At 54.1% G+C, this 14,442-nt stretch overlaps 1 protein-coding gene and 1 long non-coding RNA gene across 4 annotated transcripts in view; one reads left to right on the forward strand and one right to left on the reverse strand.

Annotated features, from left to right (window-relative positions):
* The window catches only part of UNC13A (unc-13 homolog A), a 68,676-nt gene that overhangs the window by 47,375 nt on the left and 6,859 nt on the right, over window positions 1-14,442 (forward strand). Inside the window, exons 32-44 of one of the 3 annotated variants that reach the window (XM_070462074.1) lie at window positions 379-456; window positions 684-772; window positions 1,433-1,585; window positions 2,727-2,850; window positions 3,809-3,814; window positions 5,367-5,405; window positions 6,519-6,548; window positions 7,973-8,029; window positions 8,403-8,483; window positions 9,599-9,746; window positions 10,930-10,986; window positions 13,324-13,416; window positions 14,152-14,311. In XM_070462074.1, coding sequence (XP_070318175.1) covers window positions 379-456; window positions 684-772; window positions 1,433-1,585; window positions 2,727-2,850; window positions 3,809-3,814; window positions 5,367-5,405; window positions 6,519-6,548; window positions 7,973-8,029; window positions 8,403-8,483; window positions 9,599-9,746; window positions 10,930-10,986; window positions 13,324-13,416; window positions 14,152-14,311 — 1,115 coding nt within the window. The remainder of the gene's footprint in view (window positions 1-378; window positions 457-683; window positions 773-1,432; window positions 1,586-2,726; window positions 2,851-3,808; window positions 3,815-5,366; window positions 5,406-6,518; window positions 6,549-7,972; window positions 8,030-8,402; window positions 8,484-9,598; window positions 9,747-10,929; window positions 10,987-13,323; window positions 13,417-14,151; window positions 14,312-14,442) is intronic. The other 2 variants (XM_020898807.2, XM_070462080.1) reach the window with 2 other exon arrangements.
* Window positions 4,351-10,786, reverse strand: LOC110140403 (uncharacterized). Its single transcript, XR_002314726.2, has 4 exons — window positions 9,707-10,786; window positions 8,568-8,714; window positions 7,715-7,840; window positions 4,351-4,484 (listed from the first exon to the last, which is right to left on the reverse strand). It is a non-coding gene; the product is annotated as an uncharacterized lncRNA (long non-coding RNA).

Genomic DNA, 14,442 nt, shown 5'->3' on the forward strand with positions numbered 1-14,442 from the left:
TGGTGGTTGTGAATGAAGCCCTCAGGGAATATGTATGTGAGCTTACAAAGTTTTGAGCCCATGTAGAATAATACTGGTGTGTGACAGGAATTCCCCTTTCTGCTACTCCCAGAGGTCCAGCCCTTCTGGACTCATCAGGTCCAGCCTACCCAGAGGGGAAGTTCTCCTTCCCCTTCTTGATCTCTAGAGATCCCCCAGAACTCCCAGGGACCTGATCCCAAATGCTGTCTTCCATGCTCAGATGACTTTATGGGACCCCAGCTTCCTCCAAACACAGACCCTGTAACCATCTGAGGTCCCTGGCAGTTGGGGGGCGGGTGGGGGAGGCCCTGGGGAGAGGTCCTGAGCCCTGACTCCCTCCTCTTTTCCCATCTGCAGCCCTGCATCCTCATGAATAACACTCAGCAGCTGAGAGTTCAGCTGGAGAAGATGTTCGAAGCCATGGGAGGGAAGGAGGTGAGCCAGGGTCCGGGCGGGGTCACTGTCGTCCCCATGTCCCTGCAGGCCCCAGAGCTCGCACCTGATGAATTCCAGCTCAGCGACTTCATAAGACCCAAGCAAGCAGCTTAACTGTCTGAGCCTCAGTTTCCTCTCCAGCCCCTTTCCCCTGAATTGGATGGGAAAATGCCCCATCCACGCAGATGCCCTATGAACCTGACATGATGTCCCTTCTCCCTCCTCAGCTGGATGCCGAGGCCAGTGACATCTTGAAGGAGCTACAGGTGAAACTCAACAACGTCTTGGATGAGCTCAGCCGGGTGTTTGCTACCAGGTGGGGGCATCTCCAGAGCTGGGAGCAGAAGGGAGGGGACAGCCCCCAGCCTGGGGCATCTGGAGACTCAGCAGATGTAGTGGCGAAGACCTCAGGCCCTTAGGAGCTATACAAAGCTGAGTTCAAGCCTAGATTCCCTGCTTACTACTGTGTGGCCTTGGGTGAGTTGTTTAACTTCTCTGAATGTTAGTTTACCCATCTATAAAGTGGGGATGATGATAACAGTGTGAAAGTGTTGATCACTCAGTCGTGTTCAACTCTTTGTGACCCCATGGACTATAGCCTGCCAGGCTTCTCCGTCCATGGAATTCTCCAGGCAGGAATACTGGAGTGGGTTGCCATGCCCTTCTCCAGGGGCTCTTCCTGACCAAGGGATTGAACCCCGGTCTTCTGCATTGCCAGCAGATTCTTTACCATCTGAGCCACCAGGGAAGCTCAGATGGTAAAGATGATTAACAGTAGTACCTGAGTAGGACCATGTGATGAAATAAACATCACAGGTAAATACCTTAACCTGATGCCCAATTCTACTATTAAACCCCACTCCTGTTATATGCCGCGGCTCTCTGATGCTGGTAAAAGGTCCACAGATCAGCCTCATCCCGCCCTTCTTCCAGAGGCCAGGAAAGTCTAATCTGAGGTCCTCCTCTCTGTCCCCAGCTTCCAGCCGCACATTGAAGACTGTGTCAAGCAGATGGGTGACATCCTTAGCCAGGTGAAAGGCACAGGCAATGTGCCAGCCAGTGCCTGCAGCAGCGTGGCCCAGGATGCTGACAATGTGCTACAACCCATCATGGACCTGCTGGATAGCAAGTGAGCCAGGCTGGGTGGCCTGGGTCCACAGGGAGGGTACCCCTGGGGCTGGCCTGGAGAGGATTCTCAGGGCATGCTTGCTGGGTGGTGGTTGAATGCTTTGGATGGGCGGGTGAGCAGAGGCATGAGAGATGGAAAGATGGGTGGGTTAATGATTGGAAGGATCAGTGGGTCAATATTTGGATGAATGGATGGTAAAAGACATGAGGGATGGGTGGGTGGATGGATGAGTAGATTAAAAGAAAAATGCTTCGAAAGCTATATGGAGAATATATGGATAAAAGGATGGATGGATAGATGGATAAATGGATGGATGGAGAGTTGGGTAAATATGTGGATGGATGAAGAACTGTTTGGAGGATGGGTATATGGATGTATGGGTGGGAGGATGGAAGAAAGGAACGAAGGGATGCAGGGAAGACTGGTGGTTGCTGCTGTTCACTCACTAAGTCACGTCCAGCTCTTCGGGACCTCATGGACTGCAGCACGCCAGGCCTCCCTGTCCGTCACCATCTCCCAGAGTTTGCACAAATTCATGTCCATTGAGTCGGTTCACTTTCTCTCATTGTTTTCAATAAATTGATAGAGGAAGCATTAGGGTTGGGGGAAGGATGCTTTGGTGGAGGGTGGCTAAGTTGTTGGAAGGATCATGACGGATTGCCCTCTGTCAACCCCTCATAGCCAGTCATGAACTCTGTTGTTTTCCCTCTCAAGGTTGTCCCCTTCCCTAGCATTCCCTTCTTCTCCTGAGCATGGCCCCAGCCCCCTCGTAGCCCCTTGTCTCCAACCTTCCTATTCTAGTTCATCCCCCACCCTATTCGTTCAAATAGAAAAATCTGGCTGTCTCTCTCGAACATTCCACAGCTCCCCCATTGCCCTCCTGCTAAGGCCCAGGCCTTCCTCCTAGATTTTGAGGCTCCTTCCCAGTCTAGCTCCTGCTGATCTGTCCAGCTACCATTCACTCTTCCCCCTGGGCATCACACACTGCAGCCCCATCAGACCACCTGGGGTCTGTGTACAGGCTCTGGACGCTCTTGCATGTCCAGGGCATGCCTTCCCACCTTGCCCATGTGGTGAGGGGACGGGGTTCCTCAGGCTGGGGCCACCTGGGCCCTTTCTCAGACCTTTCCCTGTCCCCCAGCCTCACTCTCTTTGCCAAAATCTGTGAGAAGACGGTGCTGAAGCGGGTGCTGAAGGAGTTATGGAAGCTGGTCATGAACACCATGGAGAAGACCATCGTCCTGCCACCCCTCACTGACCAGACGGTGAGGCCTGCAGGGGGCCAGAGGGGACACCTGGGCCGCCTCCTCTGTGAGAGCCCAGAGAGCTTGATGTCACAGGCGCTGGGGGCTTAGAGGTCGTCCAGGCACAAGGGCCATTTGAGGGTCCACCAGAAGGTCAGTGGGACCTTTCGGAAATCAGAGAGGTCACACATGGGTGAAAGGTCATAAAGGGTCAAAAGGTCATTCAGGGGTCAGTTATTTAAGGGTCAAAGAGGTCAAGTAAAGAGACATCTAGGGGATATAGGGGTCATAGGAGGAACAAGTGATTATTTAAAGGTCAGAGATTACCCAGAAAATAGATCAGTGTGGGCATCAAGGCCATCCGTGGGTCACAGAGGGTATAGAGGTCAGTGTGTTCATCGGGGGCTGTGGAGGTCAATCAAGAGGCAAGTAAAGGAGATACCCAGATTTCAGAGCTCAGAGGCCAATAGAACAGAGCTCCAAGGGTCAGCCAGAGGTTACAGAGAGCACCGAAGTTCACAGAGGTCAAGCAGAGGTCCGTGGTCATCTGGAGACCAGGACCGTGCCTCCGGGACTCTTCTGGGGGCAGCCAGAGATAGTGATCTGCAGTCAGGCTGCTGGGTAGGGGTGGAGGGACTGTTGTCTTCAGAGGGGTGTGGCTGGGTGTGGCTTCCCCCAGAGAGGGGCCTAAGGATAGTAAGGGCATGTGGTTAATGGCCCAGCATAGAGTGGGAGGAAGTTTCTGGGTGGATGAGGGAGGCGTGGGAGGGGCGGCGGGGGCAGCCGAGAGGCAGTGATGGTGGGGGAAGCTGGGGACCTCCAGCTGCCCGCCCGCCCCCCTCCTCCCCTGGACTGGGCTGGGCTGGGACATGGGGTCCGCCCTTTGGTGCCGTCTCCGCCCCCTCCCTGGCTTTTCCGGGAGACTCATGGTAACTTATTCCCCCCTCCCCCACCGCCCCGCCCCCATCACGGCTGACAGATGATCGTAAGTAGAGGCCCCTCTGTCCGTCTGTCTGTCCGTCCGCTCTGTGTCTGGACTCGGCCCACCGCGTGGCTGCACCCCGCCCCCCCCCAGCGCCCCCTCCTCACCTACTGGCCCCCCACCCACTGTCCCACCTTCCGCCTAGATGTGCCTGTGTTTGTCTGGGGTGGGGCATGGGGAGGGGCGGGGCCGGGAGGGAGGGAGGCCACGCCCCACCCCGCCCAATTAAAAGTACGGGGGAGGGGCCTTCCGCCTTCCAAAACCCGGGTCCACCACCTTCACATCTGCTCACATGATTTAGTTAGAATTCACTCTTACTGCCATGCTGAGACGCCACCAGGATATCTGGGTCTCTCCCTGAAGCTAAAAGGTTGTTCAAAGTCAATGGAGCTTCTCTGACCTCACTTTTCCACTCTGAACTGTTAGTAACCGTACGAACTACACCCTCACCACCCCGGTTCCCAAAGCTAGCTGATCAGCCAGACCGCACCGTCACCTCTGCCCACCCGACTCCCACCACACATGCTAACACACAGGAATCCCAGACAGGCACCCAGGTGGGGACAATGTTGTGACTCCTTGGTGTCAGGCAGACTTGGCATCAAATCTCAGCCCAGCCGTTTTCTCTGTGACCTTGGGAAGTCACTTCACCTCCCAGCCTCCATTTCCTTGTCTGGGGGGAAAAAAAAAAAGAGGTTACTTGTAGCAGCTCTCTGAGGGGTGTTTTCAGAACCAAGTAGGATGATGTGTTCAAGTGCTCAACTCAATGACTGACTAAGGCAGTGCTTGCTAAGTTAGAGCTAATATTATTGGTGGTGGCGGTAGTATGTAGACACATAAAAGGGCAGAGATCAGTTAGAACCACTCTGGAGTCCTCTTTTGGGGCAAGACAAGGCTGTTATAAAATCCAGGGTTTGTTGAAAATTTGCTAGGGCTCATCTCACTTCTTGTGGTTGCAATCTGACTGTACCCACGTGGTGGCAGCGTGTCCAGCTACAGACAATGCATCTGTGGGTAGAGAGCTAAGGGAACATACATTTGTTGAGGATTTCCTGTATTCCAGACCTCACAGCTATTGTTTCAGCTCACCTTCATGACACCTGTTTGAGTGAGATAGATATGATTATTTCCATTTTACAGATGAGGAAAGTTGAGGCTCAAAGAGGAAGCGTCACTGGTCAAAGCCACATAGTAAACATATGCCAGGATTCAAATTCAGGTCTGTCTGAACGCCCATTTACTTTCCTGTCGACTCAAAAACCAAGAGCCTCATATATACAGTAAATATAAATGCATTCTATTTTGGCAGTGACTTCTCTCTCTCTGGCTCTGTATTTCTATTTCTCCTTCTCTCTCTCTTTCCTGCCTCTCTGGCTCTCACACCTTTTAAGTCAGTCATTAAGGCACACACTTTATCCCCCCAGCAACTCTGTCACCAGCCCACTGTGCAGTGAAATGCCCTTTACTTCCTATCCCCATGAGTATGTATTATCACCCTGGGTTCCCACCCCACACAGCTTGCTAGGTTGATCACCCTGTGACATTGTCTCTGCAGGGCACCCTCTTGAGAAAACATGGCAAGGGATTAGAAAAGGTAATGAGGGCCTCGCCTGTGCTGAGGTCCCAAACTCTGCTGTGTGGGTGTGTGTGTATATGTGTGTGTCCATTTGCATGGGCAGGGAGGTCAGCTGGGAGTTTCATGGGTAGGAGGTGGGTGCCCTAACCAAGTCCCACGAAACCAGGAATCAGGAACAAAGTGGTTCCCCAGGGACATGGCTTGGCGCATGTTTGCGCACAGACAGCCCTGTCCTCTCACAACACTGCCCAAAGGGCTAATCCCAGTCCTGGGCTCAACTGAAGTTCTTTGGCCTCTAGAAGGGCCCAGACACTGCACTGCCCTGGACTGAGACATGTTTTGCTCATTCTAACGGGTGTGTGTGGTAAGGAGATGGGCGCTGTGGTTGTACATGAACAGTTACCCTTGCTGTGCACCCATACGGGAGCTCTCGTGCCTGTGTGCACACAAGGTGTGTCTCCACTCCATGAACAGGGGTTGCAGGGCTTCCAACTCACCCATCAGCCCTTTGGAGGGCATGTGTGTCCAGTGTGTTCAGGCACTCTGCCATGTATGTGCATCCTGTGGGGGTGGAGAGTGAGTGATTGTGCACATGTGGGCAAGTGTTGAATAGTCTGTGTGTGTGTTTTAGCTCTTGAGTTCTTTTGCATGTGTGTGTGTCTTTGTATGTTGATCCAGGTGTGTGTGTACGTAAACTTTCTGCATACCCATGGATATGCCTGGGTGTGTGTCTGTGTAATGTGTGAACTTGTGATACTTGTGTTAGGATGTTTCTTTTAGAGTCAGACCTGCTGTAAGGTCTTGGGAGTTGAGGAAGGAGAGACCCCAAGCTCTGTCTCTCTCTTTTTCCCCCACTCCCCAAGGCACCCCATCTTGGGGCAGGCTGACTGTGGGATTGGATACCTGTCCCCAGGTGATGGGCTGATTCTAGCCTCCTGGCCGTTCGGAGTCTGACCCCTAATCCCCACCAGGGGCTGAGGGGAGGTGCCTAGGTGGGGAGGGGGTCCAGCATTGGACCCAGAACCTGGGAGGGAGGTTGTGGGCTGTGCGTTGAGGAGGGGCAGGAAAGCCCCACTGAATATCTTCTCAGCAGCAACCCAAACTCTGACCCTCACCTGATTCTCTCCACAGGGCAGGGTGAAATTGCCAAGCCACTCAGATGTAAGACCGGCCTCTCACTGTCTGTCTGGCTCCCACCCTCACCCCTACCCCCCACCCCACCCATGCCTCTTTCCACTTCTGTGATCCGTGCCGTCTGGGGGTGTACTGTGACCCTGTCTGTCGGTCTCTTCTTCCTCTGTCTGTCTGGCTTGCTTGTGAGGGGTGGCAGGGGCGGGTGGCAAGTGGGGAGGAGGGTGTGGCAGGGGAAACTGAGGCCCAGCCTGGGCTCCCGAGTAACTGTGCCTTGTGACAGCCTCGGGGAATCACAGACAAGGACTAAGAAGAGTAGCCACAGCCAGGATGATCATGCTAATACCACTAGTGTCAGGGTGACCGGATCCCACTGGCCAGCTTGGAAGAGCAGCAATGTGATTCCAAACATCCCAGCTGACAACGGCCCCCCTCCCTGCTTAGCCTTGCCCAGGACTCCCAGGCCACCCCAGGACCAGTAATTCAGGGCTCACAACCTCAGTGATACTCAGCCCACCCCCCAACCCCCCATCATCCCCTAAGCTAGTGTAGGTGCCCCTAGCGGCCAGGGGAGGAAACTGAGGCCCAGAGAGAGCTTGAGACATGTCTCAGTTCACCCAGCATCATGATGGGGGGCAAGGGGCAGGATATATAGCTTCCACGCCAGGGCCCCGTCTCCTCAAGCACTGCCCATGACCTTGACACTGAGTAATAATAACTGTGAACACTGAACAAAGACATGTTTAGTCCCAGCTAAGCCACAAATGGAATAGGATTTCCTCCATTGGAGATGGGAAAACTGAGGCTCAGAGAGGTTCAGTGACTTGCCCGGACCACACAGCAGAGCTGGGATTTGAACCCAGGCCCACCTGGCCCATCGGAGCCATAACCAGGATGTCATCTTGCTGATGTCTGGTTTGGGGAGGAATGGGAGATGGGTCCAGAAGTGGGTGTTAAGGGGGAGGATTCTTTCTTTAAAAGTTCAGGTTAACATTCCCCTACCCACCCCCTCAGATTACCGGGGAAGTTTTCCCACAGAGGGAATGGGCCCTTGGTGGGTGGTAGGTTTCACCAGAGCCCATCCCATGGTTTTCTCAAGGCTCTGTGACCCGGGCTGGCAAGTCCCACTCATACCCATAAACATCAAGTTGGGCTTACCCCTCCCACTGCCCTGTTTTCTTCTCTGTGCCACAAACCTGGGGCCACAGCGGAGGTGGGAGGATGGGTAGTGCCCCCACAGCACTGAGATTTCTGGGGACAAGGTCACCATCTCCTCTTCAGCACCTTCTGGGGGCTCCAAACGTCTGTCCCTGGGATGCAACCTGGGGACAAGGGTGTCCAGGGCCTTTGGACAAGAACCAAGATGGCGTCCAGGGCTAGGGTGTCAATGGGGGCTTGGGCACTGAGCAGGAGGACCCCACCCTCACCGGGGTTATATCGGTTATTACCTACAGGGCACCCAGATGATCTTCAATGCAGCCAAGGAGCTGGGTCAGCTATCTAAACTCAAGGTGAGGCCAGGGTGGGGGGCAGGGGATTGGGGTGGGGGGCTTCCCGGGGAAGAGGTCTGAGAATAGTGGCATGCTTTGCAGGCTCAAAGGACAGAAACCCTATTCAGACTGGCTTAAGCACAATTTATTTGCTCAGTGTATTGCAAGGTTCAGCTTCAGATACAGCTTGATCGAGAGTAAAAAGAATTATTCAGCAAATGTTTATTGAGCATGTGTTGTGTGTCAGCCACATGCTAGACACTGAGCACAATGACAAAAAGAAAGACCCACTTGTCCAACTCCTTGGAGTTTATCGAAGATGAGACCCATAGATAGGCAGATCTCCAAGGAAGAGTTTGCACTGCCCATCTGGCCCCTCTCTCCATCCATCCAGGACCACATGGTACGAGAAGAAGCCAAGAGCTTGACCCCGAAGCAGTGTGCAGTTGTTGAGCTGGCCCTGGACACTATCAAGGTGAGAGGCTCCACCCCTGCCCATCCCAGGTGGGACAAGCAGAGGATGTGGCTAGTGGGGACATGAATCTAGGCTGCAACCCACCTTAATCCATTCCATTTATAAACACTCCCTGATCACCCTTCTTTGTCAGGTCCAGGCTGGCTGGCGGCAGACCCCTGAGGAGCATCCCCAGCTCTGTGGGGTCAGGACAGGGTATTGGAAAGGATGGGAGAGTCCAGGGAGTGTTTCCTGGAAGAGAGCACATGGGAGGTGGAGTCTGAGGAATAGAAACTCACAACGCAAAACAAATAGAGCATTCTTAGGCAGGGAACCAGCCCTCGCAAGAACATGGAGACATGAAAGGGGCTGTGGTTTCCATGAAACAAAAAGTGTGAAGACTATTCTTGTAGAAGGAGATGTTTTGTTGAAATGGAGAATTACAGTGAAATATGGTTGGCAACATATTAAGGAGGGGTGGTTAAGGAAAACCCTTTGAAAACTTAATCAAAGACAGGGAGCCAGCCATGGCAAAATGGAAAATTAGGGGTGGGGACTGGGAGGACCTTCTCACCGGCAAAGAGAAAGTGCAAAGGCCCTGAGGCAAGGGAAGACTTTTGGAAAGAAGGTTAGGAGATTTCAGGTTAGAGCTGCAAAGGGCCTGGGAGGGGGTGCAAGACATGGGTGTTATTCTGAGGGTGCTGGTAGCCCACCTGTGGGTTTGGGGCAGGGGTAAGGGTGGGAGTAGCAGGACCTGGGTTTTTTGTTTATTTTAATATATTTTTTTTTGTATTTATTTATTTGGGTGTGTTGGGTCTTACTTGCGGCTCACGGGGTCTTAGGTCTTCAGGGCAGCATGTGGGATCTTTAGTTACAGCAGTGAACTCTTAGTTGCTGCATGTAGTACCTAGTTCCCTGACCAGAGATCAAAACCACACCCCTTGCATTGGGAGCGCAGGGTCTTGGCCACTGGACCACCAGGGAAGTCCTGGGACCTGGGTGTTCTGAAGACCCGCCCTGTCACCCCGCCCATCACAGTAGAGGGCAGCAGAGTGGGGGAGGGGCATTGGGGCTGCCCAGCCCGAAGGGCAGGTCGAGGGTCCGAGTCTGACCTCTCTCTACCCTGCTCCCCACAGCAATACTTCCATGCAGGTGGCGTGGGCCTCAAGAAAACTTTCCTGGAGAAGAGCCCAGACCTGCAGTCCTTGCGCTACGCCCTGTCCCTCTACACGCAGGCCACCGACCTGCTCATCAAGACATTCGTGCAGACGCAGTCGGCCCAGGGTAAGGAGCCGCTGGTTAGCGCGATGAAAATCCCGCCTCGCATAGGGGCAGCGCAGCCCCAAGCCCCTGCCAGGCGGCCGCCTTGGACGCACCTCCTCTGTGACGTCACGATTCCGGGAAGAATTGACAGCTCCGGAGCGCACGTGAGCTCCATGATGTCACCGGGCCAATGAATGATCTACAGCTTGTAGGAGCCGGACCTCTGACGTCAGTGGGCTAGGAATGCATCTCCTGGGAAAACCCATGACGTCAGGGGGTCAGGATGTAATTGAAATCTGTAGAACGGGCCCGCTGTCCGCAAGGACCAGGGAGTGATTGACAGTTGTCAGGGGCGGAACCTCGACTCTGATTCCAGAGAGTGGTTGATAGCTTTACGGGAGGGACTTGTGACGGCGGGAGACAGTGATTGACCTCCCTGGCAGGGGCGGGATCTCTGACGTCACGTGGCCAATGGATGATTGGCAGCTCCAGGGGAGGGACCTCTGGACGTAGGGTTGAAAGTACCCCGGGGAGGGACCTCCGTACCGGTACCGTTGGGAGCTAAAGAGTGCCAGCACCAGGGATGGGAGGGACCCCGACCTGGAGGGGGCGGACGGAGAGGGAGTTCTTATTTCTCAAATTCTCTCTTTCTCTCTCTTCTCTTGCCTCTGTCTCCTGTCCATCTCTGAGTTCGCACACAGCAGCTGGGGCTGGGGGGCAGGACTCTAGGGTCCTAGTTCCCCTCCCTGAGCCCCTCCTTTTCCAAATTGGCCCTAAGAGTGCAGACACGGGCGAGAAGGTTGGCCGCTAACCCAGGCTTAGTACCGGCGGTGGAAGAGGAGGCTGGGGTGAGGGGAGCTAAACCCTGCGGCCACCAGCTGCCCCTTCCCCCTCGAGTCAGCCCAGGGCTTAGGGCCCTCCCTGGGCGTCGGGCCTCTGCGCTCAGCTTCGTGCCCAGCCCACGCTGCTGCTTTTAGTGTTCCTGGTGTTCCCCCCGGAGCGGGAGGCTGTCTGTCTGTCCGTCTGCAGCTGACGTTTCTCTCTCTCTTGTTTCTCCTCCCTCTCACTCGCCGCCCCGTCTCCGCGCCTACCCTGCTCCCCGCCACGCACACTCGCCCTCCATCCTCGCCTCTCTCTCGCTCGCTCGTCTTTCCCCTCCCTCCCCGCTCCCCTCCTTTCTCCACCTCCCCACTCCCGTGATTAGTCCATGGTGGAAAAGGGACTAGGTTTACCCTTAGTGAAGACATTTATCCTGAGAAGGGTACGTGCTTCCGCCGCCCGCCCGCCCGCCCGCGCCCGGTGCCCGGTGCCTGCACCCCTCCTGGCCCGGCTAGTAAAAGGCCTGTCCTTCCGCCTCCCAGGCCTGTGGGACCCCGCCCAGGCCCGACTGGCTTCAGGGGTGCCTAGGCGGACCAGGGGGAAGGACGGCTTGCTGGTTCCACGTGGGGAAGGAGTAGCGATTCGAGTCGCAATCCGTTTCTCCCTAGGTGCTGCTCTTAACCCAGATCCCGGGTCCCCCAGACAGGCGCTTGCCCATCTCAGATTCCAGCTGTGCCACCCGTGGGTGGGCGCCTCCCGCAACCGGCTGCCTCCTTGAGCCTCAGTTTTCTCATCTGTAAAATGAGAACAGTCAAGGACCGTAATTCATAAGATTATTTTCAGGACTAGACGAATTAAATTTAGAGCAGTTCCTGACATGTACTAGCTGGCCGCAATTGTTAGTTGTATTATTATTGTTATTCTTTTTATTGATGTCACTTTTATGAGCAAAGAAAACGAGCATTTTTCAGGCTCTAACTCTGAGCTAGCCTTTGTGCCCAGCACTTCTTGGGATTCTAGAAGACATTCCTTTAGGTTGCCCCAAGGGTGATCCGTTATTCCACAGATGAGGAAGCTGTCTCAAAGGAGACTAAGCCCCTTGCCCAAGGGACCTTCCCCTCCAGGGGGCCTGGGACTGGGGGGTTGGGGTGGGCTGGGAGAATCACAGAGAGGCCTGGGAAAGACACTTCCCCTTGGAGCCAGCAAACCATGGGATGGGGGCGCCCAGCACTGCCCCCCTCCCCCTTCTTACTAGCTTTGGCCGTGATCTGACCCCTCACCCCACCCACCACTGTCCAACTCTCCCCTGGCACCCCTCAGTCTGGCCCGGATTGAGCTTGCTATGAAGCATCAGCCTGGGGTGGGGGTTGGGGGGTGAGGCTGAGCATGTGACTGGTTGGGGGGAAGTGGGGTGGGAGCCTGAGATGACAAGAAAGGCAGCCGTGGGTGGGTGGCAAAGATGAGGGGGTGCACACCCCAATACTGGGGCAATGGGGGTCTTCTGCCCCCTGAGCCTTGGTCACTAACTGCACAGAGCCAGGTAACCTGATCAACCTTGGACTGACCCGTTCTCCTAGCCCACCCCACCCCAACTTTCCCCCGTTCCTCCCCCCATGCATGTGATGCTCCAGGCGTGGTAAGCTTCCTCAGGGGCAGGGGAGGGGCCTGGTGGAGGTGCTGGCGGTCACAGGTCCCCAGGCCCCACAGGATGCCCTTCCCAAGAGTTACGGAGGGTTGGGGACAGAGGCTTTGAAACTGCTCCTTCAGTGATCCCCATCAGAACCAATCAATCAGGCTGCTTGTCGTGTCTGAAATTGAAAAGTACCTTACCTTGATTCAGGCAGACTAGAGAATTTGTGAGCTGAAAGCCTCACTGAAAAGCCTGTGGATTGAATTGCCATCAGTAATAGCTGGATCTAGAGTCTCCAACAATGCCAATGGCCATTGGTCTCCATTGAGACCTCTGTGGGATGGACTCTCCCTTCACTGGACCTTGGAGCAGCTTAACCAGAGAGAGACTCTTTCCTAGGAGTTACAACAAAAGTCCTGGGGCCAGTTCCTATTGGCCCAGGTTGGGTCACATGACCATCCCTGAGCCAATCACTGCAGCCATGGCCGGAGAAGGCTCTGATTGGGCAGCTGTGGTTCATTTAGCCATACCCAAAGTGTGAGATGGAGCCACGTGGTTGATGGGGACTGAACCAGGATGGAGGCAGTGGAGATGGGCCAGAGTCTGGATGTATTCTGAAGGCAGACCTGGCAGCATCTTCCACCATACCAGTACTTAGTGAGGAAGTGAAAACAAAAAAGGGGTTGAAGGCTGAGGTACAGGGTGCCCCAACAGTTTGAAGATCAACAGAGGAGTAGGAAACGGAAAAAGAGGGTGAGAAGGAGAGACTGACTGTAAGATGAGAACTTGGAGAGTGTAGCCTTCTTGCAGCCAAGAGGAGAAACTGAGGCACAGAAAGCCAAAGTGTCAGATGCTGCCAAGATAGTGTGAAAGATGAAGACTGAGTCTGAGGACAGGGAATGAAAAAGAGGACATTAGGCTCAGAGAAGTTAAGAGATGTGCCTGAGATCACACAGCAAAGCAGTGAAAGGCCGAGGATTCCCGGCCTCCTTATGAGTACCCATCTTCCCAGCCTGCCCTCAGTGCCAACCTGTCATGGCTGATGACCTGATGCCGCCAGCATATGGTGGGTGGGAGGCAGTCCACGTCCTTTCTGGTGGGTGGGAAAGAATGAAGCTCACGCCAAGCATCCTCCCCTGCCCTGCCCAGGCTCGGGTGTGGAAGACCCTGTGGGTGAAGTCTCTGTCCACGTAGAGCTCTTCACTCATCCAGGAACTGGGGAACACAAGGTCACAGTGAAAGGTGAGTAGCCTGAGGTGGGAGGGAGAGTGCCTCAGCCAGGGTGCACTAGATTCTAAGACTGAAACCAAACTCAAATAGGCTTAAGGAAGAAATTGGGTGGTTTTTTTTTTTTTCATTTTAAAAAATGTTTTCATAAAACTGAAATGTTCAGAAGTATCCACCTTCAGACACAGCTGGATCAAGAGGTACAAAAAGTGTTACAGGACTCATTCCACTTTCTCTACCACCTCTGCTTTCCCCTTGTGGGTTTTAGTTTTCTCGTTAGAACACAGATTGGTCTGTTTTATCCAAGACCTAAAATAACAATGGCTTAAACAAGATATTAATAGATGGAATGAATCTTCCTCTGGGGTAACTCCAAGAACAATCAGCCCAGAACTGACGTGAGGGCTTCACAGTGGTGGGCATCCAGGCTCCAAACAGCTTTTGCTGTATTTTTATCTCTAATGTGTTTTCTTCCTCTATGAGGTCCCAGAGGACTCAGCCCCCATCAGCTTCGCAGTCTGCAGCTAGGGAAGGAGAAAGTGTAGGGCATTCTCTCTGCCTTTAGGGCCTTCCCCGGCTGAAAGTTGTTTGCATCACTTCCTCTTACATCTCATTGGCTGGAAGTTAGTCACGTGGTCATATTTAGCTACAGAAGCATGCTGGGAAATGTAATCTTTCAGCCAGGCTTTGAAAACCACAGCTATGCACTGGGGGATCCTAAGCAGTCTTATCTTCCAATTCCCCCAACAGTGGTGGCTGCCAATGATCTCAAGTGGCAGACTTCTGGCATTTTCCGGCCATTCATCGAGGTCAACATCATTGGGCCCCAGCTCAGTGACAAGAAACGCAAGTTTGCGACCAAATCCAAGAACAACAGCTGGGCCCCCAAGTACAATGAGAGCTTTCAGTTGTAAGTCTGGGATGCTTTGGGGAGCACGACTAGGGGACATGATCCTATATGAACCTCAGGGCCCACTAGGCGGGAGGGATGTCTGGTGGACCGGTGGTTTCTGGGGACAGGAACAGGAGGGATCACATCGT

The sequence above is a fragment of the Odocoileus virginianus genome, chromosome 3, assembly GCF_023699985.2.
Source record: "Odocoileus virginianus isolate 20LAN1187 ecotype Illinois chromosome 3, Ovbor_1.2, whole genome shotgun sequence".
Lineage (NCBI taxonomy): Eukaryota > Metazoa > Chordata > Mammalia > Artiodactyla > Cervidae > Odocoileus > Odocoileus virginianus.